The sequence below is a fragment of the Abramis brama genome (genome assembly GCF_963993115.1).
Source record: "Abramis brama genome assembly, chromosome: 20".
NCBI lineage: Eukaryota > Metazoa > Chordata > Actinopteri > Cypriniformes > Leuciscidae > Abramis > Abramis brama.
Window position 1 is genome coordinate 9536211 of NC_139982.1, and position 26561 is coordinate 9562771.

At 43.0% G+C, this 26561-nt stretch overlaps 1 protein-coding gene across 1 annotated transcript in view; it reads left to right on the forward strand.

Annotated features, from left to right (window-relative positions):
• Positions 1-26561, forward strand: part of tdrd12 (tudor domain containing 12) — a gene marked incomplete at its 5' end in the record, with an annotated part of 68433 nt that overhangs the window by 25611 nt on the left and 16261 nt on the right. The window contains 8 exons of the mRNA XM_084095203.1: positions 5704-5823; positions 8016-8133; positions 9439-9578; positions 19277-19494; positions 19613-19694; positions 22706-22887; positions 23793-24000; positions 24621-24713. Of these exons, the coding sequence (XP_083951329.1) occupies positions 5704-5823; positions 8016-8133; positions 9439-9578; positions 19277-19494; positions 19613-19694; positions 22706-22887; positions 23793-24000; positions 24621-24713 (1161 nt within the window). The remainder of the gene's footprint in view (positions 1-5703; positions 5824-8015; positions 8134-9438; positions 9579-19276; positions 19495-19612; positions 19695-22705; positions 22888-23792; positions 24001-24620; positions 24714-26561) is intronic.

Below are 26561 nucleotides of genomic sequence, written 5' to 3' on the forward strand. Positions count from 1 at the left end.
CTGTCCTCTCGAGAGTTGGTGTTTCTGTCCTCTCGAGCGCTGGTGTTTCTGTCCTGTCCTCTCGAGAGCTGGTGTTTCTGTCCTCTCGAGCGCTGGTTTATCTGTCCTGTCCTCTTGAGAGCTGGTGTTTCTGTCCTGTCCTCTCAAGAGTTGGTGTTTCTGTCCTGTCCTCTCGAAAGCTGGTTTATCTGTCCTGTCCTCTCGAGCGCTGGTTTATCTGTCCTGTCCTCTCGAGAGCTGGTGTTTCTGTCCTCTCGAGCTCTGGTGTTTCTGTCCTGTCCTCTCGAGAGCTGGTGTTTCTGTCCTGTCCTCTCGAGCGCTGGTGTTTCTGTCCTCTCGAGCGCTGGTTAGGGCTGGGACGGTATGGATTTTTTCTTACCGCGGTTGAAAAGCAAGAAATTCCTGCGGTATTGCGGTAAACCGCTTTAAACCTCAACCCCCCTCCCCACCCTCCCCCAGTTTTTTTTTTCTGCGACGTTGCGGCTGGAACAACAAACAAAGTGTGTCAATGATAATCTCTGGAGCGCTGGTGTTTCTGTCCTGTCCTCTCGAGAGCTGGTGTTTCTGTCCTGTCTTCTCGAGCGCTGGTGTTTCTGTCCTCTCGAGCGCTGGTGTTTCTGTCCTGTCCTCTCGAGAGCTGCTGTTTCTGTCCTGTCCTCTCGAGAGTTGGTGTTTCTGTCCTCTCGAGCGCTGGTGTTTCTGTCCTGTCCTCTCGAGAGCTGGTGTTTCTGTCCTCTCGAGCGCTGGTTTATCTGTCCTGTCCTCTTGAGAGCTGGTGTTTCTGTCCTGTCCTCTCAAGAGTTGGTGTTTCTGTCCTGTCCTCTCGAAAGCTGGTTTATCTGTCCTGTCCTCTCGAGCGCTGGTTTATCTGTCCTGTCCTCTCGAGAGCTGGTGTTTCTGTCCTCTCGAGCTCTGGTGTTTCTGTCCTGTCCTCTCGAGAGCTGGTGTTTCTGTCCTGTCCTCTCGAGCGCTGGTGTTTCTGTCCTCTCGAGCGCTGGTTAGGGCTGGGACGGTATGGATTTTTTCTTACCGCGGTTGAAAAGCAAGAAATTCCCGCGGTATTGCGGTAAACCGCTTTAAACCTCAACCCCCCTCCCCACCCTCCCCCAGTTTTTTTTTTCTGCGACGTTGCGGCTGGAACAACAAACAAAGTGTGTCAATGATAATCTCAGGTAGTGTTTATGTGCTTTATTTAATGTTAAAAGCATGCAATGTGACTTTGAATATCGTTTAGTGCTCCAGCTTTGTAGCTGTAAAAGCAACAATGGATAATTCACCTCAGATCTTGAAATTAAACAAATGGAAACAAGAACGTTCAAACTGTGAACATGTGTATTCTTTGACAAATATTGTTTTAGTAACTCATAGCCTATGTATTTTTAATAATGTTTAAATGGTGTAATATTTGTGAATTTGATTATGTAGCCTACTTATCCATTTTCTTGCAAGTGCCGTCAAGATTACTCTCTGGTGCTGTGCACTTGCCGCGACTCCGCGAGGGTTGACAAATGCGGTCTTCACGTGAGAGAATTGTGTTAAATAAGCACGTGCAATTAAAAGCTGAGGTCCTGCTTTTACTTTTTTTATTTATTTACGGTGCGGCTTGGACGCGGCGTCCGTCGAAAATAGACTAGGCGCCTATCTTTAGCGAAGCGGCGCGGAGAGACGCTTCTGAAACGCGCCGCGTCGTGGCTGTTGTAAACACAAGCATTGACTAGAGTGGGCGCGATCAGCTCCGGTAGCCGCGTCGCAGCCGTAACGTGCCACAGTGTGTAAATAAGGGGTTATAGTCAATAGCCTACGAATGGAATGTTATTATGTGTCATGAAACAACTTGCAAACTTGCGAAAGGTCGGATTTGCTCCATCTTTTGATAAGTTTTGTTTAGAAAACCTTGAATCCATGTAAGACACAATGTTATTAGACACAATCCATGTCATTAGAATCAATGAATCCATGTCATTAGACACAACGTGAACACATGTGAAGGCCAGTGTTTATTTATTTATTTATTTATTTATTTTATTTTTTGCGGTGATGACGGTGACGAGCTCAGACCTGCGGTAGGCGTCACGTGACCGCGGTATTGCGGTAATGCGGTAACCGTCCCAGCCCTAGCGCTGGTGTTTCTGTCCTGTCCTCTCGAGAGCTGCTGTTTCTGTCCTGTCCTCTCGAGAGTTGGTGTTTCTGTCCTCTCGAGCGCTGGTGTTTCTGTCCTGTCCTCTCGAGAGCTGGTGTTTCTGTCCTCTCGAGCGCTGGTTTATCTGTCCTGTCCTCTCGAGAGCTAGTGTTTCTGTCCTGTCCTCTCGAAAGCTGGTTTATCTGTCCTGTCCTCTCGAGCGCTGGTTTATCTGTCCTGTCCTCTCGAGAGCTGGTGTTTCTGTCCTGTCCTCTCGAGAGCTGGTGTTTCTGTCATCTCGAGCGCTGGTGTTTCTGTCCTCTTGAGAGTTGCTGTTTCTGTCCTGTCCTCTCGAGTGTTGGTGTTTCTGTCCTGTCCTCTCGAGAGCTGCTGTTTCTGTCCTGTCCTCTCGAGAGTTGGTGTTTCTGTCCTGTCCTCTCGAAAGCTGGTGTTTCTGTCCTGTCCTCTCGAGCGCTGGTGTTTCTGTCCTGTCCTCTCGAGAGCTGGTTTATCTGTCCTGTCCTCTCGAAAGCTGGTTTATCTGTCCTGTCCTCTCGAGCGCTGGTGTTTCTGTCCTGTCCTCTCGAGAGTTGGTGTTTCTGTCCTGTCCTCTCGAAAGCTGGTTTATCTGTCCTGTCCTCTCGAGCGCTGGTTTATCTGTCCTGTCCTCTCGAGAGCTGGTGTTTCTGTCCTGTCCTCTCGAGAGCTGGTGTTTCTGTCATCTCGAGCGCTGGTGTTTCTGTCCTCTCGAGAGTTGGTGTTTCTGTCCTGTCCTCTCGAGAGCTGGTTTATCTGTCCTGTCCTCTCGAGCGCTGGTGTTTCTGTCCTGTCCTCTCGAGAGTTGGTGTTTCTGTCCTGTCCTCTCGAAAGCTGGTTTATCTGTCCTGTCCTCTCGAGCGCTGGTTTATCTGTCCTGTCCTCTCGAGAGCTGGTGTTTCTGTCCTGTCCTCTCGAGAGCTGGTGTTTCTGTCATCTCGAGCGCTGGTGTTTCTGTCCTCTCGAGAGTTGGTGTTTCTGTCCTGTCCTCTCGAGAGTGTTGGTGTTTCTGTCCTGTCCTCTCGAGAGCTGCTGTTTCTGTCCTGTCCTCTCGAGAGTTGGTGTTTCTGTCCTGTCCTCTCGAAAGCTGGTGTTTCTGTCCTGTCCTCTCGAGCGCTGGTGTTTCTGTCCTGTCCTCTCGAGAGCTGGTTTATCTGTCCTGTCCTCTCGAAAGCTGGTTTATCTGTCCTGTCCTCTCGAGCGCTGGTGTTTCTGTCCTGTCCTCTCGAGAGTTGGTGTTTCTGTCCTGTCCTCTCGAAAGCTGGTTTATCTGTCCTGTCCTCTCGAGCGCTGGTTTATCTGTCCTGTCCTCTCGAGAGCTGGTGTTTCTGTCCTGTCCTCTCGAGAGCTGGTGTTTCTGTCATCTCGAGCGCTGGTGTTTCTGTCCTCTCGAGAGTTGGTGTTTCTGTCCTGTCCTCTTGAGAGCTGGTTTAATCTGTCCTGTCCTCTCGAGCGCTGGTGTTTCTGTCCTGTCCTCTCGAGAGTTGGTGTTTCTGTCCTCTCGAGCGCTGGTGTTTCTGTCCTGTCCTCTCGAGAGCTGGTGTTTCTGTCCTCTCGAGAGCTGGTGTTTCTGTCCTGTCCTCTCGAGAGTTGGTGTTTCTGTCCTGTCCTCTCGAAAGCTGGTTTATCTGTCCTGTCCTCTCGAGCGCTGGTGTTTCTGTCCTCTCGAGAGCTGGTGTTTCTGTCCTGTCCTCTCGAAAGCTGGTGTTTCTGTCCTGTCCTCTCGAGCGCTGGTGTTTCTGTCCTCTCGAGAGCTGGTGTTTCTGTCCTGTCCTCTCGAAAGCTGGTTTATCTGTCCTGTCCTCTCGAGCGCTGGTGTTTCTGTCCTCTCGAGCGCTGGTGTTTCTGTCCTCTCGAGAGCTGGTGTTTCTGTCCTGTCCTCTCGAGAGTTGGTGTTTCTGTCCTGTCCTCTCGAGAGCTGGTTTATCTGTCCTGTCCTCTCGAGCGCTGGTGTTTCTGTCCTGTCCTCTCGAGAGTTGGTGTTTCTGTCCTGTCCTCTCGAAAGCTGGTGTTTCTGTCCTGTCCTCTCGAGCGCTGGTGTTTCTGTCCTCTCGAGAGCTGGTGTTTCTGTCCTGTCCTCTCGAGAGTTGGTGTTTCTGTCCTGTCCTCTCGAGCGCTGGTTTATCTGTCCTGTCCTCTCGAGAGCTGGTGTTTCTGTCCTGTCCTCTCGAGAGCTGGTGTTTTTGTCATCTCGAGCACTGGTGTTTCTGTCCTCTCGAGAGTTGGTGTTTCTGTCCTGTCCTCTCGAGAGCTGGTTTATCTGTCCTGTCCTCTCGAGAGCTGGTGTTTCTGTCCTGTCCTCTCGAGAGTTGGTGTTTCTGTCCTGTCCTCTCGAGAGATGCTGTTTCTGTCCTGTCCTCTCGAGAGTTGGTGTTTCTGTCCTGTCCTCTCGAGCGCTGGTGTTTCTGTCCTGTCCTCTCGAGAGTTGGTGTTTCTGTCCTGTCCTCTCGAAAGCTGGTGTTTCGGTCCTGTCCTCTCGAGCGCTGGTGTTTCTGTCCTGTCCTCTCGAGAGCTGGTTTATCTGTCCTGTCCTCTCGAAAGCTGGTGTTTCTGTCCTGTCCTCTCGAGCGCTGGTGTTTCTGTCCTGTCCTCTCGAGAGTTGGTGTTTCTGTCCTGTCCTCTCGAAAGCTGGTTTATCTGTCCTGTCCTCTCGAGCGCTGGTTTATCTGTCCTGTCCTCTCGAGAGCTGGTGTTTCTGTCATCTCGAGCGCTGGTGTTTCTGTCCTGTCCTCTCGGGAGTTGGTGTTTCTGTCCTGTCCTCTCGAGAGCTGCTGTTTCTGTCCTGTCCTCTCGAGAGTTGGTGTTTCTGTCCTGTCCTCTCGAGAGTTGGTGTTTCTGTCCTGTCCTCTCGAAAGCTGGTGTTTCTGTCCTGTCCTCTCGAGCGCTGGTGTTTCTGTCCTCTCGAGATCTGGTGTTTCTGTCCTGTCCTCTCGAGCGCTGGTGTTTCTGTCCTCTCGAGAGCTGGTGTTTCTGTCCTGTCCTCTCGAGCGCTGGTGTTTCTGTCCTCTCGAGAGCTGGTGTTTCTGTCCTGTCCTCTCGAGAGCTGGTGTTTCTGTCCTGTCCTCTCGAGAGCTGGTGTTTCTGTCCTCTCGAGAGCTGGTGTTTCTGTCCTCTCGAGAGCTGGTGTTTCTGTCCTCTCGAGAGCTGGTGCTTCTGTCCTGTCCTCTCGAGAGCTGGTGTTTCTGTCCTGTCCTCTCGAGAGTTGGTGTTTCTGTCCTGTCCTCTCGAGCGCTGGTGTTTCTGTCCTGTCCTCTCGAGAGCTGGTGTTTCTGTTCTGTCCTCTCGAGTGCTGGTGTTTCTGTCCTGTCCTCTCGAGAGTTGGTGTTTCTGTCCTGTCCTCTCGAGAGTTGGTGTTTCTGTCCTCTCGAGCGCTGGTGTTTCTGTCCTGTCCTCTCGAGAGCTGGTGTTTCTGTCCTGTCCTCTCGAGAGCTGGTGTTTCTGTCCTGTCCTCTCGAGAGCTGGTGTTTCTGTCCTCTCCTCTCGAGAGCTGGTGTTTCTGTCCTGTCCTCTGAGCTCTGACTTGTGTGTCTGTGTCTCAGAGGGTTCAGCTGTGTCTGGACTGCGACAAGATCTCTGTTTTGCTCGGATCTCTGGACTTCCACCCGCCTAAACCCCAGAAAACTCTTATCATTACCAACTCGGCCGAGGAGACAGAGCATGTATATAAGGTAGAGGATTACACCAATCAAAGTGAAGGATGAGTAACAATCCACCAATCAGATTTCTGATATCACAAACATTTTGCTTTCATCCTCAACATTGCAGAATGATTTCATGAGTGTCCATGTTTCAGGGTTCGTACAAGGTGCTTGAAGTACTTGAATTTGACTTTTTTTTATTTAACTCCTGGAAAACTCAAACATAACAGCCATATTTAAGAATAGGTACGTGAAAAGTGCTTGACTTATTTAAATACAATATATATGAAATTACATTTTTTGGAAAAACACATACAATCTTTTCACGTAAAATTAACACTGCAGCCCGTCTGATAACCCCCCATTAGACCTTTTCTCGATAAGTACGCCAACATTATTATATAACATAACATATTATTTATTGAACAATAATAGCCATTATAAACTTTGTATTTAATATATATTATATATATACTTCTATCTAGGGATGGCCCGATACCGATACTGGCATCGGGTATCGGGTCGATACTGCCCTCATATACTCGTACTCGTACTCATAAAAATTCGCCGATACCACGTACATTTTGCGAAACGAAACTGGCCGCCGCGAGTGCTTTGTCGAGGTGAACTGAGTCAAAGACGCACGAGCTGGTCGAGCACATCCCTTAGTTTAAACAGACATTAGTGGAAAGTTTGTTCAGTCGGATGTCAATGGCAACGAAATTAAACGAGGCATGTAGCTTTAGCTTATTATTGACGTTAACTGACGAGAGAGAGAGACAGAGAGAGAGAGAGCGAGAAGCGCACTTCTGTTGAATGCTCTTTGCTGATCGACTCAGCACATGTTATTTGGATGAAAACTAAATCGTATATGTAAGTAAAGTAAAACATGAACTGTTACCTGACTGAAGTATAACGAGTGGTTCCCTACATAATTACAGGACGTGTGCAGGTTAAGAAGTTTCATGAACGCAAACATCCGAAGCGCGCGCCTCACAAACCAGCGTCTCAGCGCGCGAATGCTGAATTAAATTGTCTTTCACGTCTTGCGCTTGTACGGACGAATTCACACACAACTATGTAATAACGCCCGTCTTGGTGAGTATCCTATAGTAAACAAAGTCGGTTATATCTCAAATGAACGTAGCATGTTCAAATGAGCTCTGGTGCGTCTTAAAGGGGCAGCAGTTTGATAAACCTGCTTCTGTGTTTTAATGTTAATCAAACAAAGGACAAAGAAATACTGACTGCTCTTGACTAAATAGGCTACCCTTTTCAACTTTACAAAAATATCCATCTATATATAATTTATACAGTAATGAATATGCTTTTTTCACATTTGATTACTTTATTCAAATGTCTGTACCTGTTAGATCTACCTGAAAAAACTCTAAAAACACTGTTTATTTCATTTGTAGCCTTTCTTTGTTGTATTGTATATATTTATCCTATTTGTAATTCGATTGATTGTTTTTATTTTGTTACTGACTGCTTACTTGTTTTAAATTCACATTAATTAGGCTGCTAGTTTTTGTTGTAGTCTCAAAATTGGATTAAATAATTGATATTTCACTGGTTTTGACAAACATTTGAACCGCTGACCCAGTCCTCAGCACTGAGCCCTGCTGAAGCAGCTCTAAATATGTGCTGTGCTATTAAATGAAAGATAAAATATGATAGAGCAATAGAATGAACAATGACAGTACAGAAGTACAGTACAGAAGCTCATACAATGCATTTTAGCAGGCTTAATTAAGCATGAAAATAACTGAAAGAAATATATATATTTGATGAACAAATTAAGCCAACTAATATGATTTATAATCTTTTGGTTTATCTACTAATACATTTAAAAATTACAAATGCAGTGAAAATTCAGGTATCGGTTACGGTATCGGCGAGTACCAAAAATTACAGTATCGGTATCGGACTCGTTCTGCAAAAAGTGGTATCGGGACATCCCTACTTCTATCTGTAATTTGAGTTAAAAAAAATCCTTAAATACTAAAGATATTGTTTGATAAGTGTGATCTCTGATAGTAGTCCTTGAAAACCAAACAAAGTAGTGCTTAAAGTAGTGCTATAGTCCTTAAATCCTGGAATATTTTTTACAGTATCTGTACGAACCCTGTTTGCGTGTTGTCATTATGGTCATGTTTTGAACCACTAATGTAATGCTGATTGACTCCTGCATCTGATGGATTTTACCATCTGTCGTTCAGGCTGTGGTCAACACTGCCGTATTCACACTGAAAGCTCATGAAGATGTGACGGACCAGTTTGACTTCGTCATTGATCAGTGGAGGAAAGACATCGGCCATGGAACGCAGGTCATTCTGGGTAAGTGTTTGCTATTTGACATTTCAGCTTTTAAACTAAATGCCTTAAGATGTTTTTCCTTCAGATGCAGGACTTTTCTCTCCGTGTTTTTCCAGCTACAGAGCAGACATTCCCTGTTATTATTTTTAAGTAATTGCTGCTGTTTGATGCTGCCTATTGTTGTTTATTTTAAGTGTTTTTTGTTTAGTTCTTTAACTGAGATTAATTCACTAGAGAGAATTTTGTTGTACTATATGTATAATGACAATAAAGTTCAAGTTAAGTTCTTACATTCTGTTGGATAGCCAAGAAGGTTTTCTTTATGTAAATGAAACGTTCCTTTTAGGTTAAGAGAACGTTCCTCCTAACCTCTGACATCCTTTACCTGCTATTAGTCAATAATTAGTCCTACCATAAATTGTTTGGTAAACTTAAGCCATGAATCTCATAGAAAAAAAGACTAAAATAATTCAATTAACAGAACAATTTGTATGTGTTAAAGGCACAATATGTAATTTTTCGCCACTAGATGTCACTTTTTCAAAACAAAGGCGTAGCTTGATGACGCCTTGATTTGGTGGAATTTTAGGAGTTGTTATCTTCACCTCTACAGCCAGTGGAGAATACGAAGGGACTCGGGCAAAAATGATATTCAAGGATGACCGGTAATGTATTATAGATTAATTAACATTACGAAAGCCGCTGGAGCGATTGCTAATGAAATTTTATTATGTCTAATAAAACATACAGCACAAAAACACTGAAATCGAGGGTAACGCGGGTATGATGTCATTGATAGGTGGTGCTCGGACACAGTCCGTGTTCTGGTTAAAACTGCTTATTTCTCTGGATTTAAACATCCTTAGAAACATCTGGGATAATGTAAGTATAAAAATCAACTGAAGATATAACCATGTTCTAGTGGTTTTTGAATATTTGAATCCAAAAATCTTACATATTGTGCCTTTAATAGCATTATATAAGTTGCTTCAGTTTCAGATGTTTAAAAAAAACAGTAGGTTGTTACCAAAACCTGCCTGCAATGTTCGGGGAAGGTTAGTTTATGGTTACAAAAAATAAAATCTTAAGAGAAAAAAATCAACAAAATAAATTACATTGTTCTAGTGTTTTTTGGATATTTTAATCCAAAAATCTGACATATTGTGCCTTCAATAGCATTATATAAGTCGCTTCAGTTTCAGATGATAAAAAAAAAACAGTAGGTTGTTACCAAAACCTGCCTGCAATGTTCTGGGAAGGTTAGTGGACATATGTTAGGGAACATTCAGTGTTTTGCTTCTTTTCTGACTCTCATTGCTCCTCCAGTGACCACCAACGACTGCCTCAAGGCTCTTGGTATCCGGGACGCCACATGCGTGGTCCATTACGGGTTCCCCAGCTCCCCCAAGCTGTTCGGCCGACGCCTCTTCTGCATGTCGGAGAACTTCAGAAGCCTTCCAGACACGGTGATTTGCTTTACGCTTATCCCTGTAGTTGAGTGTGATGGGGATGTAGTGCTGGGCGGTATGACCTAAAATTTATACCACAGTATTTTTCGTAACCCCTGTTCTCTGAAACATCGAGTGGAGAGATCCACCTATGGGAAGGGCATCCACCTGCACCAAGTATACACATACATACCCAAGCAGGAATATAAATGTATGCTCGGTGACAGGAGTGCGCGTAGCATGCCGGCCCATTCACCCCCTGTTCTTTAACTCCAGTATGAACTGGAAAGAAAAAGGAGGGTAACAGGGAAGGGCTAAGAAGACCCCACCCCCAAAACAGAATATGTTACTGAAGTTCTGGTAACGTCCAGCCGGTAGTAACTAGGGATGGGACGATTACCGGTTTCACTATTAACCACGATAAAATGTACTGACGGTTAGTAATATCGTTTAAAATTTAATTATCATTAAAACCGTGTTTGATTATCGCGATTTTAGATCCTGTTCAGCCAGCAACAGTCTGACGCAGGCGCAGCGCAGCGCGCAATGTTGTTGTTTTTTTTATTCAAGAAGGAATTGCGGAAGGCAGTGACCGTGCTCGGGAGATTTTTCAGCCTTTTAAGAGAACCAGTTCTGAGGTGTGGTCATATTTTGGTTTTAACAAAAGTCCTGAGAGAAACTTAATCGAGGATGGTCACCCTGTCAGCAGAGCATGCACAAGAAAAAGTAGCCGAGTCGTCTTGTGTGACCATTACCAGAGACAATTTATATGAGACATGCCACTTCCTCAATCCTCAATACAACTATATAAGGAAAACCCGTAACGGCAAAGATGGCGGTTGTATGCACATGTCCCGCCCCTCCCGCCGGAAAGCCAATCATCTGCTTTTAACAGTCAGCAGCTGACCACTAAGGAGCGAATGTACAGTGACGTGACATAACTGCCATATTCAACCTGTGCTTTCGCGCTGTGGCTGGCGCTGAGCCAAAGACGGACGCGCTCAGCGCTTGTCATAGGCTCTATCACAACTGTTCAGTGTTTTAACCACATAATGTTTATTTTAGGTTTCAGACATTTAAATACATATAATTGTTTAAGTGCTTGGCACAACACCGGCATTCTGGATAGAGACGTAAATGAAGTTTGGTGTCGTGAACGTGAACCCTTGCGCATGCGTAGTAAAGGTATAACCTGTGGGGAAAAGGGCATTTTAAACCTTATTTTGGGGCAAAGTCATCAAACTTTTTCAGCGATTTTCATCATATTTTACTGCTGTTTCTATACATGCAGTTTTTATGTCCCGGTGACCAGTGAAAGTGCAGTTCTGACTCTCTGCCCATTCATTTAGATAGGAGCCTGGTCTTGTTAGTCCGAAATAGCTGCCCGGAGGCGTTGCCAAGATGGCGGCCGAGTGGCACGACTTGCCTAAAAGGACTTTGCCATTACCCACTGTTGTATAGGGAACGCAAGGCAAGTTAACTTTGACCTCAATACCAAAACTACGTCTGGGAAATAATTAGGCATAAAATGTTGTTTTAAGTTGAACTATGTTATATCAATCACTTGAAATAAACGTGAAGCTTCCGCAAAGAAAAGTTCGCAGCAAGTGGCTTTGAGCCAAAAACGAGTTCAAACAAGACTATGCAAACAAGATAATAATTTATATTCTTGATTATACACTTATTAAACCGATTTTTTTTTACCACATAATTACGGGGACATTGAATTGAGATTGTTTTAAATCTTACCTGTTTATAAATCCATTATGTACAGCGTAGTACAAAACAATCGTTCAGACAAGATGATCACAACAATATTATCAAACTCTGTAAACAAATCAACTCTGATTTAATTTTCAATACAATTAAAAACGGAGACGCAAGACGGCAAGTTGTATTTGAATGAAACGAGAGAGCGCGTCCGTTGCGATACATGGTGTAACGTCTGTCAGAGAGTTTGAAGTCTGCCCAGATGAAGAATACAAGACAGTGCAAATGAACTGGTAGTTCCACAAGACTTTTATAGATGTTTTCTCTCAGTTAAGCACACTCTTCACATACATGTCGAAGAGCGAATGTTAAAAGGGAAAAGAAAACACTCTAAAACACGCTAACGTTACAAATCAAATTGGAAGTAAACACATTATAATAAAACAACAGTCAGCAGTAGAGCGGTCATCTTCCTCTTTGCGCGAGCAATCTCACTGTGCGTGCGCGGCGCGCGCTCACATTAAAACAGCATGCATACAATAACGTACGCCATAGAAGAAGTTATCTTAAAGGCACATCAACATTCATGTTATGAACACTACTTAACTCTAGGCGGCCGTTACAATGGATGTGCGCGGTGTTATAATGCGTTGCTATTGACGACCGTCATTATAAGGAAGGAAATGCTTTAAAAAGTGCATAGAGCTGCTTGTTTTATTTGTTGTTTGTTGATTTTCAAATATAAAACTTGTTGAAATGTCTTCAGTGTGATCATCAACTCTTTTTGAAAAACTTTCATCTCGTTTTAACAAAACCGTGATAATATTGATAATCGCGATAATTTTGGTCACTATAATCGTGATATTAAATTTTCATATCGTCCCATCCCTAGTAGTAACGCACAAACGTATGGGGAGAAGCCCAACTGGCAGCGGAGCAGTTGTCCTGCAGTGACACTCCCCTAAACAAAGCCCAAGAAGCAGCTAAGCCTCTCGTGGAATGAGCTCTGATGTCCCCTGGGGGATGCACTCCCTTTGATTCATATGCCAAAGCAATAGCATCCCCAAGCCAATGTGAGAGGTGTTGCTTAGATATGGGACTTCCTCTGTGAGGGGGCGTCTATTAAATAATGAGCTGGTCGCTCCTCAGGAAAGCACTAGTCCTGGCCATATATGTCTATAAGGCGCGGACAGGACACAGAGCATTCAGCCTCTGATCCTCCGCAGAGGAAAAAGTTGGAGGGTGAAAAGCGGAAAGCTCTAACACGATGTGAACACAGGGAAGCATTTGTGCATAAAAGCTGGATTAGGCTTTAGACAAACCTTATCTCCACTAAGAGAGAATTTAGTGCTCCAAGAATGAACCGAGAGTGCATGAAGCTCACTGACACGTTTAGCTGATGCCAAGGCCGAGAGCAACGCCGTCTTGAAAGACAGCAGCTTTAGGGAAATACTCGCCAGAGGCTCAAAAGGATATTAAGGCAGAGCCTCCAGCACCATGGAGAGGTCCCACTCAGGAACAGTGCTCCTGATAACTGGCAAGGAGCGACGGGCACCCTTCATAAATCTGTGGATTAAAGGATGCGGCCCGACCGTTGAGCCCTCAGAAATCGCCGCCAGGTAGACCTTGATTGTGGAAAAGGACCTGCCTTTATCCATAAGGTCTTGAAGGAAACACAAAGAATCAGGAACTGAGCACTGATATGATGTGAGACAGCGCCCATCACACTACCCTTCAAACACATGCCACTTACAGCCATATAAGGGCCGTGTAGAAATGGCCCTGGCGTTCTTTATAGAAGCGACCACACACACGGGGAAAGCCCTAGTGAGCTTAGGATTGTCCTCTCACGGGCGCACGACAGGAAAACCCGTCTGCTCCACACCAAAAGCTTGTGAGCTAGAGCGCGAAGAGCGACGAGCGGACGCCGCCAGCCGGTTGATGTAAGTCACTGCCGTGGTATTGTCGCAGCGTACGAGCAGATGATGTCCCTGTAGGCGACGCAGAAAATAATTCAGAGCTTGGTCAAAAGCTCTAAATAATTTGTGCGCTGAACGTAGTTTACTCTGCCATAAACCGCTCACTGTTCTGCCCTCCTGGGTGGCACCCCAGCCTGTCAAGTCCGCGCTCTTCCAGGGGCACAAAGCTGCAGAGCAGGTGTGCGTCACGGTTACAGAGCGGCAAAGGTCGCAGAAATGTAGTGACAAAACCCATTTCATGAACGCTCTCATTCTCAGGAGTCCCAGGGGTAAAACATTCACCCTGAACCCGAGAGAAGTGATGTATGTGAGCACACGGCAGGTGTCCTGCAAAACTTTCTCCTTCGATTCGGCTATATAAAGCCAATCGTCTATGTATGTCAAAATCCGCAGATCTGATGGTCACAAAATAATTAAGTAATGTTTGCACAGTTTCGTTACGCTTTCTTTACGTCTGCCATTCGATGTTGGGCAAAATTGTGGTGGTCGTGCAATCTTTAACTTCGCAGTGCACTAACGAATCACTGTTGAAAGGAATGCACCTTCAGTCAACATGATGTGGAGAGCGCAGTTCATGGTTGCATTGCAACGACAGACGCCACAGGAGCGCAAGTGCTTTGGAAAGGACAGCGGCACAGCCACGCTTTGCATGCGTTTTTAGATGCGATATGTGAACGGGCCGTTGCGGTTCTCGATGCGCGCGCATTTTAATGAAAATATCGAGCGCTAAATCGCGGGTAGGCATAACTTGAAGGCCTCCTCCTTGTCATCGCATCGTTGTTGCATTAATGCTACCTGGGCGCCCGCGACATGCCTCTTCTCACTGTCAGGGAGACGTGACAGGTTAAGCCAGAGTGCATGCTCTCCCACCACAGAAAACGCCATGGAGCTCCTGCAGGCTTGGACAGCCTAACGGGCATTACGGAGGACGAGGTCATTAACAGTTAGAGCAGGGGTGGGCAAACTTTTTGGCTCAAGGGCCACACTGGGTTTTAAAATTTGACAGAGGGCCGGCCCAGTAGCAGATCTCATGAAAGTGCGTATCTATACCACTCATTTTATTTCTCGTGCCATTTATATGCCAAAAATGTTTTTTTTGCGTGCATAATACGCACTGTAAACCCCTTGGTTAGGATTAGGGGTGCGGAGTGCGTGCCTATCTGCGTCTCATATTGACGCCTAAGGGTGCCCTGTGCGTCGGATATTGAAGAAATTTCAAAAGCGTCAGTATATGACGCCTTGGGATGAGAACGGGCTGCTTTATGGATACACACGCCATAAAGTGCGTATCATATGACACGCGAAAACTGCGTATCATAAGCACTACAAATACAATTCGTGGTATTCGCACTTTCATGAGATCGGGCTGAGCAAACACATTCACGTTGTGGCAACGTCTGCGTGAAATTCAACAACTCGAGAGACGACATTCTGACAATGCATATTTTATGCTAAATATCTCCCATTTAGCAAGTTATGTTTTGAGGTTAATTTTTAATTAGTCAGATGTTAGATAATTATACTTTTTAAATATTGTTTATCCTTATTATTATTTAAGGGGCCTAACAGTAAATTAGAAACAAAACACCTGCAAGTGTACACTTAGAAAAGTAGCTAAAAATGACAGAAGGTTACGTTGATTCAACTTTATTAAAACTGCATATGTGGCAATCAATTTGCACTTTCAAAAGTCATACATTTGTGGAAAAAAAACGAAATAAACGAATATACAAATTTATTTTAAGTATAATAAAATAAAACATAAAAAGAAAAGGCAGATCAGAACATTTAATGAACAAAACCGGGTTCACGTGGCAGACAGGGGAGCGTAGTCAAAAGCCGGGCGAAAGGTCGGTAAACGGAATCAGTCAGGATACATACACAAATCCAGATGAGCAAAGAATCTAAAAAGCAGACAAATCAAAGGAAAAAAAACTATTCAGGTGTGCAAGCGGTTAACAAACATTTTTTTTCTCTGTGAGTTTCCAAAAAAGGAAAAAACATAAACGTGCAACAAGCCTATGCGCTTAAGTCGCTGTCTGTTCAAGGAGTGCTGAAATGTCAGTTATTCAATCGTGTGCAACGTTCTGTGTTTGCTGGGACATTAGTTAAGTTATATGATGAACTAATTTAAATTACATATGAAACTCGATACCTAAAAGGTAAAGATTAGACTACCTACCTACCTTATTCAGTTTCAATGAGAACAGTGTTGTTGATCACCCTTTTTTGCCAGCGCATCGAAGTTTGGTGTCAGTTTAGTTGTGGCAATTCTCAGGACCGATTTCAGGTGATCATCATTTAACTGGGATCTGTGGCGTGCTTTGTTGATGTTCATCACGCTGAACGTCTGCTCACAGACGTACGTAGAGCCAAACAACACCAGCATCTTCTGTGCCAACTGCCGGATGTTTGGAAACTTGGTTTTGTTGAGTGAAGCATAGAACTTATCCACGTTCAAGGAGTCGAACCTCTCCTTTAAGACGGAGTCACACTGCAGATCTATCAATTCCAATTGCAACTCCTGCGGCGCTGTTTCAGAGTCCAGTGACAGGGGACATGACACCAGCTGAAGTGACTTCTCAATTTTTTCAAAATCAGAGAATCGACGGCAAAATTCTCCGTGCAGGACATCCAGTGATTTGCTGTATTTCTTCGCATGTTGAGAGGCCTCTTTCAGCGTCGCTAGTGTGGGGAAGTGAGTGAATGTGTTGTTTGAAATTTGCCTTGAGAATAAAGTCAGTTTGGTTTTGAAGGCTTTCACATTTGTGTGCATGTCATGCACAAATTGATCTTTTCCTTGCAGCTTCTCGTTCAGCACATTCATGTGTGCCAATATGTCAACAGCGAATGCAAAATCACAAAGCCAGTCGGTGTCGCTCAGCTCAGGAAAATCATCAGCCTTCCCCATTAACTCCAAAAATGAGCTTATCTCCCCTTTGAGCTCCCACACTCGTTGACATGCTTTCCCCAGACTTAACCAACGGACATTAGAGTGGTACAACAAGTCCTGGTGATCAGCATCAGTTTCTTCAAGGAATTGAATGAATTGACGGTGGTTAAGTCCTCTTGCTCGAATGAAGTTAATGAGCTTTACGACTACCTTCACTACATGATCAAGCTGCAATACAGACTTGCACAGAACTTCCTGATGGATTATGCAGTGCAGGAAAATTATATCCAACTCAGGGTTTTCCTCTTTCACCTTATCCTGGATTCTTTTCAGCAGCCCGACGTTTTTTCCTGTTAAATTTGGCGATCCATCTGTGGTGACATTCACAAGTTTACTCCATGGTAACTTCAGTCTTTCGATGACACCAGTCAAACTGTCATACAAGTCCACTCCTCGTGTTGTCCCCTTTATGGACTCCATGGCCAAAAACTCCTCCGTGATCTCAAAATTATCATCAATCCCTCTGATAAAAATTAAGAGCTGCGCTGTGTCTTTTATGTCGTTACTTTCGTCCAGTGCCAACGAATAGAACTTAAATGACTCAGCTTTTTTGTTCAAGTCGCTGGTCAAATCTTCGTCAATTAGTTGTATACGGCGGGTCACTGTTCTGCGTGATAAACTAATTTGTTCAAATTTGTTTTTGCTCTCTGGACACAAGAGACTCGCAGTCTCTACCATGCATTCTTTCAAAAACTCCCCTTCGGAGAAAGGCTTGCTGGCCTTTGCTAATTTGAATGCCAGCAAATAACTTGCCTTGGTACTTGACTCCTGAATAGTAGCTTGTCGAAGAAAAATATTTTGTTGAGCCTGTAAATTGGCCGCTAACCTCTGAGCAGTAGCCTTCCTTTCTTGCTCTGACTGGTTGCTAACATAGTTAGCATGCTTGGTGGAAAAGTGGCGGCTGATGTTGTATTCTTTGAAAACTGCAATAGTTTCTTGGCAAATAAGACATACGGCCTTTGATCGGACTTCGGTGAAAAAATATTTAGCTGTCCACTCCTTATTAAAAACTCGGCATTCACTGTCTACTTTTCTTTTCTTTGATCCACTCATTATTAATTTCACACGTAAATTTATGATATTTCGGCTGAATCCTCAGCGTGAGTGCTTCAAAGCGACCGTTTGTACTTGGTTTCCATGGTGACGCGTCACCGCTTGTTACGTGACACACCCCACACCGCAGCCACAACAGAGCTGAATGAATGATTATCTGCTTTTATGTCATGTTTTCTTTTTTTACATTTGTTAGCTATGGCATGAAATATCTGATATTCCGATTGTCAAATATATGCAACGCAAAGTATAGCAAGAAAAAGTCAAAATGAATGCGATCTTAAGACATGTTTTTAAATAATCGACGGGCCGGATTAAACAGCCTAACGGGCCGTATGTGGCCCGCGGGCCGTAGTTTGCCCACCCCTGAGTTAGAGCCTCCTTCGGCGGGGCGAGCAGCCCGTCCTGGGTGGGGTTAAGGTGCCTGGCGATAGAAGGCTCGATGGTGGGAGGGATTACCCATGCCGAGAGCCGTCATGTCCTTTACCTCGAGGCCCGCGAGACCGTGTTTTAGATCGAGCAGGTCGCTCCAGTTGTTCCAGTTGTTCCATGTGTTTTGCGCATGCTGGGAGGACGGGGAAGAGTTGTTTCCTGCATTGTGTCACGGCAACTTTCAGCAGGACTTTCTTCGGCAGCAAAAGGCAATGGCTGCAATTCTCCGGGTTCTCCAAAGCCTCTTCAAAGTGCTTGAGAGAAATCCGTGGCGGGCAGCAGTGGAAAAGGGGAGCAGGTGAAAAAATAAGCGTGGGCAGCTCAGGATGCAAACACAGTTAAACTGGCTGAATAAAGACTCGCGTCCGGCGAATGCTGATCTAGCGATATTTCCTCCTGAAGACACGTAAGTGAGCAGCGTAAAATCCATCCGAGCTCTATCTGTGCAGAGATCGCGAGAAGCGAATGTCAACTGGAGAACAGCAGCGCTTGCTGGCGTTATATGCCCTCAGGTAAGGGGGTGGGTCCTTACCTGGCATTGGCTGCGTGCTTCTGTCTTTCTAGCCAGACTTGGTGCAATTGGATGCTTCTGCAGAGGTCAGGTACAGATGCCCTTCTCATAGGTGGATCTCGAACATGAGATAATGAAAGAGAACACCTACGTCACGTTTTGACTTTGAAACGCACAGTGCTCATGTTTATTCAACGATGTCAAAGCCTTTTGGAAAATCTATTTCTGGTGGGCACTGTTGATATTGTGAACCAATGTGTGGGAAACACTAATATAATTTGACAGCCATCAGTTATAGTTTAACCTCTCCATCTTCACCATCACATTTAGTAACAAAATACAGCTGTGCATCACCAGCGCAACCGTTTTACATGGAAACCTTTTGGTTCAATCGGAACGTAATCAATCTGATTGATGAATCCGAACACAGTGTTTACATGACCGATAAATAAAGTAATCTGTTTGATGTGCGCGTTTACATGTCACAAGCTTTGATTCGGATTTGATCTTTAGACATGCGCAGTTACGCACAGTGCTCTAGACGATTCCCACCGTTCTAAGATGCGCACTCAAAAACCTGCTCAAACAAGTCATTATTGAGTGACTTGCGACCATCTAGTCTTTAAACTACTTTTTCTTCCTTCAAAATATTCAACAACGTAGTTTCTGCTACAGACCAATTATGCTTTACCTCGCCATCTTTCCTTCAACAACAACTGCGCATCATACATCATTACGCCATTTCTCATCACTGCACACGTGGAGTCCGAAATCTCGAAACCGAAATCTCATTCGGATCGAGCTCCATCAGATCGATTAAGGTGTTTACATGAAGGCTTTTCAGTCCGATTGAGCCGACAATCCGATGACTAACGGATTATTTGGTTGCATATAAACGTAGCCAGTGAAAAGGGACACTCTTAAACAGTGTCGCGCCACGTTCCCAGTGTTGTTTAAGCCACATACACCAGTATTGCGGTATATAAAAAATTCACATCATAACAAAAATAAACACTGTTATTTGGTATGAACCGGTATACCGCCCAGCACTACTGTGATGTAACTGACGTGAGTGCAGGATTACGGGGAGAGCTGGTGTCCGGCGGCTCAGTCTGTGCTGCTGCTGTCGGAGCTGAACGCCCGGCACGTGTGTGGTGTCCTACGGTACCTGAGGAGAGCCGGCGCTCGCCTGCCCCCCGAGCTGCTGCAGTTCGCCCTCGGTGTCCAGCAGGCCAAGGAGGAGCAGAAGACCCAGCGCCCGCTCTGCTGCGCGCTCAAGAGCTTCGGCTTCTGCAGGTCTGCCTCACACACCTGCACTGCACAGTCACAGAACTCATGCAACTCAACTCGTGTAACTCAACACGCATCACAGAACTGCCTGTCTGACTGGCTAATGTGTTCCTCCTCTTTGCAGAGACAGCACAGTTTGTCCAGATAGACACATGATCAACAAATCCCTGGATCATCCAAAGCACCCGGACTCTGGCACTGTAATGGTCAGTTCAAAGCAGACCATCATAAGAAATGTCTGGTTTCTGATGGAATAGTGGAATTCAGTCATTGAAGCGTAATTTATTTTAGAATGTGGAATGTCACGGAATTTGTCAAATCAGAAGTAGGGCTGTAGAACTCCTCACATCCAAACTGCGATATCGTCACCTTCCTAAAATAATAAATATCTACAAACTATTATTGGAATAATATCTTCCAATTATTTTAGGAAGGTGACGATATGCGTTTAGTGTCTGATTTATTAAACCACAAAAAAGCATCCAATACAGTCTGAAACTCAAAGCACTTCATTTCAAACTGGCAAAACAAAAGTTCAGTTTAACTTGAAGAAATTGACAATTATATTACTGTTGTAGAGTGAAGGCATAAGTCATTCATCATAATAATAATAAATACAATTTATTAAAGCATTCTTTTTGAGGAATATCACACAATCAAGAGGTTTTTTTTCATCCATGTTTTAAATAATTTATTCAGTAAACTTCTCTTGTACAGCACTAATTGACACAAATAAAGGTAAAGGAATTCAAAAGTAAAAGAATAGAGGTAACACTTTCATTTTTTATCATTATTTAATGTATTAACTAACATGAACTAACATTAACAAAGATGAATAAATACTGTATTGCTCATAGTTAGTTAATAAAAATCCAGTTGTTCATGTTCACAGTGCATAACTAATGTTAACTAGTAAGGGTGTCACGATTCTCCAAATCCTCGATTCGATTACATTTTCGATTCTAAAGTCACGGTTCGATTCGATTCTCGATTTAAAAAAAAAATTGAAAGCACAAGCTATGCCATTTTTAGACTTTTATGCAATATAATAATATCTGACCTTTGTTCGCAATGTACTACACACTACATTGTCAAATTTAAAACGTTTATTAACAACATAATGTAACAATAACTTATATCTTCAGTCAATTGGAAACTTAAACAATATAACCTATTACCTATTATAGTCCCGGGGCTCCCTGGACTCCTCAGAGCAGTCACAGGCGAATAGCACGGCGTTTTAAATTGGGTTCCCACAGCGCAACGCAGTACGAGAGAACGTTCTCGTAAGGGAACGTACTTGGTTACTTGCGTAACCTCGGTTCCCTTTAGAGATAAGGGAACGAGTACTGCGTTGCCTTGCCGTGCTATTTCGCTCATATCAGGTACTTCGCTTCAGTCGATTTAAACCTAAAGTCCTTTGGCGAGTTTTCTCTGAATTTATACACTTCAGCCGCGTCCAAATTGTCGCGCTCGAGGTTAGCAGGGCGCCAAGCGCTCTCATTGAACCGCACGCCACTGCTAACTCGCCATAGGTTCGTGCAGTTGCCGCAGCACAGACAATCAGCTCGCTCAGATGAGCTATGATGCTCTCGCTGTGCAGCTGCAATGCGTTTTAAAATAAAGGCTTCAATATTCTCGAGAAAAGGAGTTTTACCTATTACAGGCAAGCCGAGCTGACGTGACATATGGGGCGTGGCAGCATCAACGATTCCATTTTTTGATTCGATAATCGAGATTGAGCATTAATTTCGATCGATTTCGATTTAAAATTGAAATCGTGACACCCTTATTAACTAGTTAACTAATGTTCAACTTTTTTTAGTTGAAATGAACATTTACAGCATAAATGCAGTAGAAGTGCAGTTCATTATTAGCTCATGTTTGTTAACCAATGAAACCTTATTGTAAAGTGTCACCAGAATTGCTATATTTTCACTTAAAGGGTTAGTTCACCCAAAAATGAAAATTCTGTCAGTAATTACTCACCCTCATGTTGTTCCAACCGCGTAAGACCTTCGTTCATCTTCGGAACACAAATTAAGATATTTTTGATGAAATCTGAGAGCTGGATCACTCCTCCATAGGCTGCTAGGTGGCCGAAACTTGCTGGCCCAGAAAAGTTATTAAAGAGATCGTTAATATAGTCCAAGTGACTCCAGTGGCTCAATCTTAAGTATATCAAGCGACGAGAATACTTTTTGTGCGCAAAAACAAACAAAAATAACAACTTTATTCCACTATTCATTTCCTATGGGTGAACTAACCCTTTAATTACATGTTACGATTAATTTTTTTTTTTTAGGTTTTATGAATTAATTTGATTACCTCAGGTTTTAAAACATTTAAATGTAATCATAAAAAACACATTGAATAGACACGAAAAGATTGAATTGAATTAAAACCAAATTAAATACTTTTGAAATAAAGTTTTAGACGTTTAGACATTAGATGTGCTTTTTGATGATCCAGTTTAATTTTGATAATCAAAATTGAAAAAGGAATTTGGGAAAAATAAAATATTTCACAAAAAAGCTTCTGCTGTTTCTTTGATAGAACTAGAAGTGATGCTGTGACAGAAATGTATTAATTTGTGAGTGTGGGTTTCACCCAGTGGCTATTTTGAGTACAGTGGCTAAACAACATCTTGCAGGAAACCCAATGTTTGTGTTATCATCTTAAAATCTGGAACACGACTTGGTTAGACATGTGGCTTTGATTTTATGCCAATTTTACAGTCCAAATAGTCAAAATTATGACTGGAACGTTTCACGATCTAAATCTCTGCTTGTCCATGTTTCAGATGGACTGTTATCCTGCTTTGGCTTTGTTTGGAAATATTTCTGTTGGCAAAGCTAAAATAGAGCAGACAAATGGTCTAAAATTTAAATATTTTAATTTATCATTACCCTCAAAGTCCAGCTGTTACTCTGAGGATCAGCGTGTTTGCATTGAAGTGATGTGGTTCTGATGCATCTTGGGTGTGTTCAAACATGCCCAATGCCTCAGATCACTGAGAAAACACGCTAACATCAGACAGAAGGGCGCTTGCATTACAACCTGTGTCTCTGTTCTTCTGACTTTTTCATATTGCATATTTTGAGCTCATGTCATATATTTTTTAGTAGGAGTAATTACTAATTCTAGACTTTTCTGATCGATTTGAACGTTACACTTTAATATCTGACAGCAAGCTGTTTCTTCCGAATCTTGAAAGGTTTTGCCGCTGCTGATAAAGACGGCGAGCGTGTACTCGGGGCGTATCGTGAGCCAGAGGGAGGACCGTTACGAGGCTCTGGCGGCGGCCATGAGCGCGCACTACGCCGGAGAGAGACGCTGCGCTGTGGAGGTGCTGGAGGGAGAACTATACGCCGTCCAGGAGGAGAACGCCTACAGCCGGTGAACACACGCCTCACTCTGATAACATTTACCACATACTTCATCACACACTGACACTAATACTAACAAAAGTTACAAAAGATTCTGTTTCAAATAAATGCTGCTCTTTTGAACTTTCTAAGAATCCTGAAAAATAAAATGCATCAAGGTTTCCTTAAAAATCCACAACTGTTTTCAACATTGATAATAATCAGAAATGCTGCTTAAACTTCAGATTTGATCACAGGAATAAATTAAAGTTTACAATATATTCACAGCTGTTTTAAATTGAAATACTTTTTCACAATATTACTGCTTTTGCTGTATTTTTGATCAGATAAATGCAGCCTTGGTGAGCAGAAGAGACTTTCAAAAACATTAAGTCTGACCGACCCTCTTAAAGTCCCCCTGTAGTTAATAATTACATCCCTTAAAACTCATCTTTTATCATCAAATTGACAAATTTAAATGTTTTTTCCTTGAAAGAAAATTCTTCATGTCTTAAAATATCTTGAATGTAACTCGACACCCTTGCCTCATTTAGTATGCGTGATTCTATGAATATGCAAATGAGCCCCGCCTCCACTCACTCACTCAGCTCAGAGATCCACTGGTTGACGATCACACGTTGATCTGATTGGTTACAAGGTAGTTTGTCACGTCAGAAACACCAGCGATTTCAAAGCGTGTTTTTGAGACTGTCTTTGGTTCACTGCAGTTTTAAGGAGAAAATACTCAGCAATGCTGTCGACTTATGAATTTACACATGGTTTGTCTTAAAAAATATAAAAAACACCACATAGACACATAAACAACATTAAAAGCTGGATTTTCACCACAGGGGGACTTTAACTTTTCAGTGTATGTAAATTATTAAGTGACGGATGTTTATGTGAACTGATTGTTTGACTGTACACCGCTCTCAGTGTGCGTGTGATGGAGGTGCCGGATAAAGGAGAGCAGTTGTTCAGCAGCGTCACGGCCTGCTTCATCGACGAGGGCCGCACACAGGAAGTGAAGTCACACCAGCTGCTCCAGCTTCCTGCTCAGTTCCAGGAGCTGCCGGACCAGGCTGTGGAGATCGTTCTGTGCCGAGCGCAGCCCGTCGACGGCGAGGTGGACTGGAACCCCAAGGTCTCAACAGCACAAACGCTCAATCTCTTCACAGTAGTGCTGGCCGGTTTACCGGTTCATACCGAATACCGGTGTGTATTTTTGTTATGATATTAATTTTTAATATACCGCAATACCAGTGTATGTCGCTTAAACAACGTTGGGAACACAGAGCGACACTGTTTGAGAGGATCATTTCACTGTTCACTGGTGATGCACAGATGTGTATCTCTGAACTGACGGTCTTTAGATGTTATTTTCATTTACTCTTTCTTTATCGTTCCTGATAAAGCAGCGTTTATGTGCTGCACGTCTTTCAAACAGCATCATTTTGTAAACACTGCAAACCTGTAGTAATACTAATGTGGAATTTTTCTACAATATTCCCTCATGACAGTAAAATATGGCATTCTAACTCAATCTACTGCAGTATTTCCTCTCTCAGTCAGTAGAAAAAGTGGTTAACACACAGTCATGCTTGAAAACAAAAATACCGTCATGTACCGTGAAACCGGTATAATTTTGAAAAATACCGTGATATAAATGTTTGGTCATACCGCCCAGCACTACTTCAGCACATGCACATGTTCAGTGTGAAGAGATCTGTGTGTGTGTGTGTGTGTGTGTGTGTGTGTGTTCAGGTGACCAGAGCCGTGAGCCTGAAGATCAGAGGGAAGCTTCATCAGGCCAGGGTCGTGATGAGTGTGGGGAACACCATCTGGGTCGATCCGATGGTAGGTGTTTGTCATGTTTGCTGGTCCGGTCTGAAAGTGTGTTCTAGCCAAAATAATATGGACGTAGTGTGCGTGACGTCACCTGTAGTGTTTCTGAAAAGCGTTTTGAAGCCCAAAGTGGTCGTCGCCATCAGTAGCTGAGGTGACGTGACGCTAACAGACAGCAGACGAACGGCTAGTAGCTGCAGTCCACCTGTCACTCAAGTGGCCACGCCCTTAATTATGCAGAACTTTCAGGCTTAATATAATTTAAATGGATGAATTATAAAAAAAATCACCCCCTCACAGTCGTCAAGAAGGGCAAAATTAGCTATATGGACCAAAACCACTTTTTGCACCAAACATATTTTTTTAAGTTGGGCATTTTAACATGGGGGTCTATGGCAGGGGTTTTCAAAGTGGGGGCCGCGGGCCCCTGGGGGGCCGCCAGGGGGGCCGCAGCAAGTTGGAAAAAAAAGCGGAATAAAAAGTTAAAAAACGTTAAAAAAATAAATATTTGTTAATATGAGTATTGTTATGAAATAACATTATAATAATTTGTTGCATAGCCTATCTGAACATTATACTTTTAATGCTAATCTTTTAGAGATGAACTGATTGATCGGCTAGTGACCAGAATTGGCCGATTTTCACGTGATTTTCAGTCTGACATATGCACTGTCAAATGCACTCTGGCGCCGCATTAATAACATCGCGGGACATCAGCATCACACATGCACACAGAACGCACATGTAGGAAACCTTGTGAATTACGGTCGTTTCAGACCACGAGCGGCGCGTGAGCAGCACAAATTTTTTCCGGCGTGCATGTTCAGTGAGTGCATTCACACCGCGAGCAGGAGCGTCGCGTGAGCGTCAAGCAGGAGCGTCGCGTGAGCAGCAGTGAAGCGGAGGGTTTCGGCGCCGAGTCTATTTTTGCTGCGCTGCTTACTCTCAATTAAAGTGAAAGCACACTTTGATGGACAAAATAAATATGATTTCACACAAAAAGTACCTAAAATGCACATAATATGCATGTATAGTGTGTTTTAACAAGCACTGGAGTAGGCTATGTCAGAAAAGAAAATGAAGACAAAAATATTGGTAAAGAAAATTTACCAATTTAAACTTGTTTTTGGTGTTTTATATATATATATATATATATATATATATATATATATATAGCCTATATATATATATATATATATACAGTACCAGTCAAAAGTTTGGAAACATTACTATTTTTAATGTTTTTGAAAGAAGTCTCTTATGCTCATCAAACCTGCAGTTAAAAAACAAAACAAAAAAACAGTAATATTATGAAATATTATTACAATTTAAAATAATGGTTCTCTTTTTTAATATATTTTAAAATGTAATTTATTTTTGTGATGCAAAGCTGAATTTTCATCAGCAAGTACTCCAGTCTTTGGTGTCTTATGATCCTTCAGAAATCATTCTAATATGATGATTTGATACTCAGTTATTATCAATGATGGAAACAGTTGTGCTGTTTAATATATTTTTTTGGAATACTTTTTTCAGGATTCATTGATGAGTAAAACTTTAACAGCATTTATTCATAAAAACAGCATTTATTCAAAATAAAAACATTTCTAACAATATAAATCGTTACCATCACCTTTTATCAATTTAACACATCCTTGTTGAATTAAAGTACTAATTTCTTTAAAAAAAAAATAGTTATTGTTCCCAAACTTTTGAACGGTAGTGTATATTGTTACAAAAGATTTCTATTCTAAATAAATACAGTTCTTTTTAACTTTTTATTCATCAAATAATCCTGAAAAAAGTATTTCAGGTTATAAAAAAAATATTAAGTAGCACAACTGTTTCCAACATTGATCA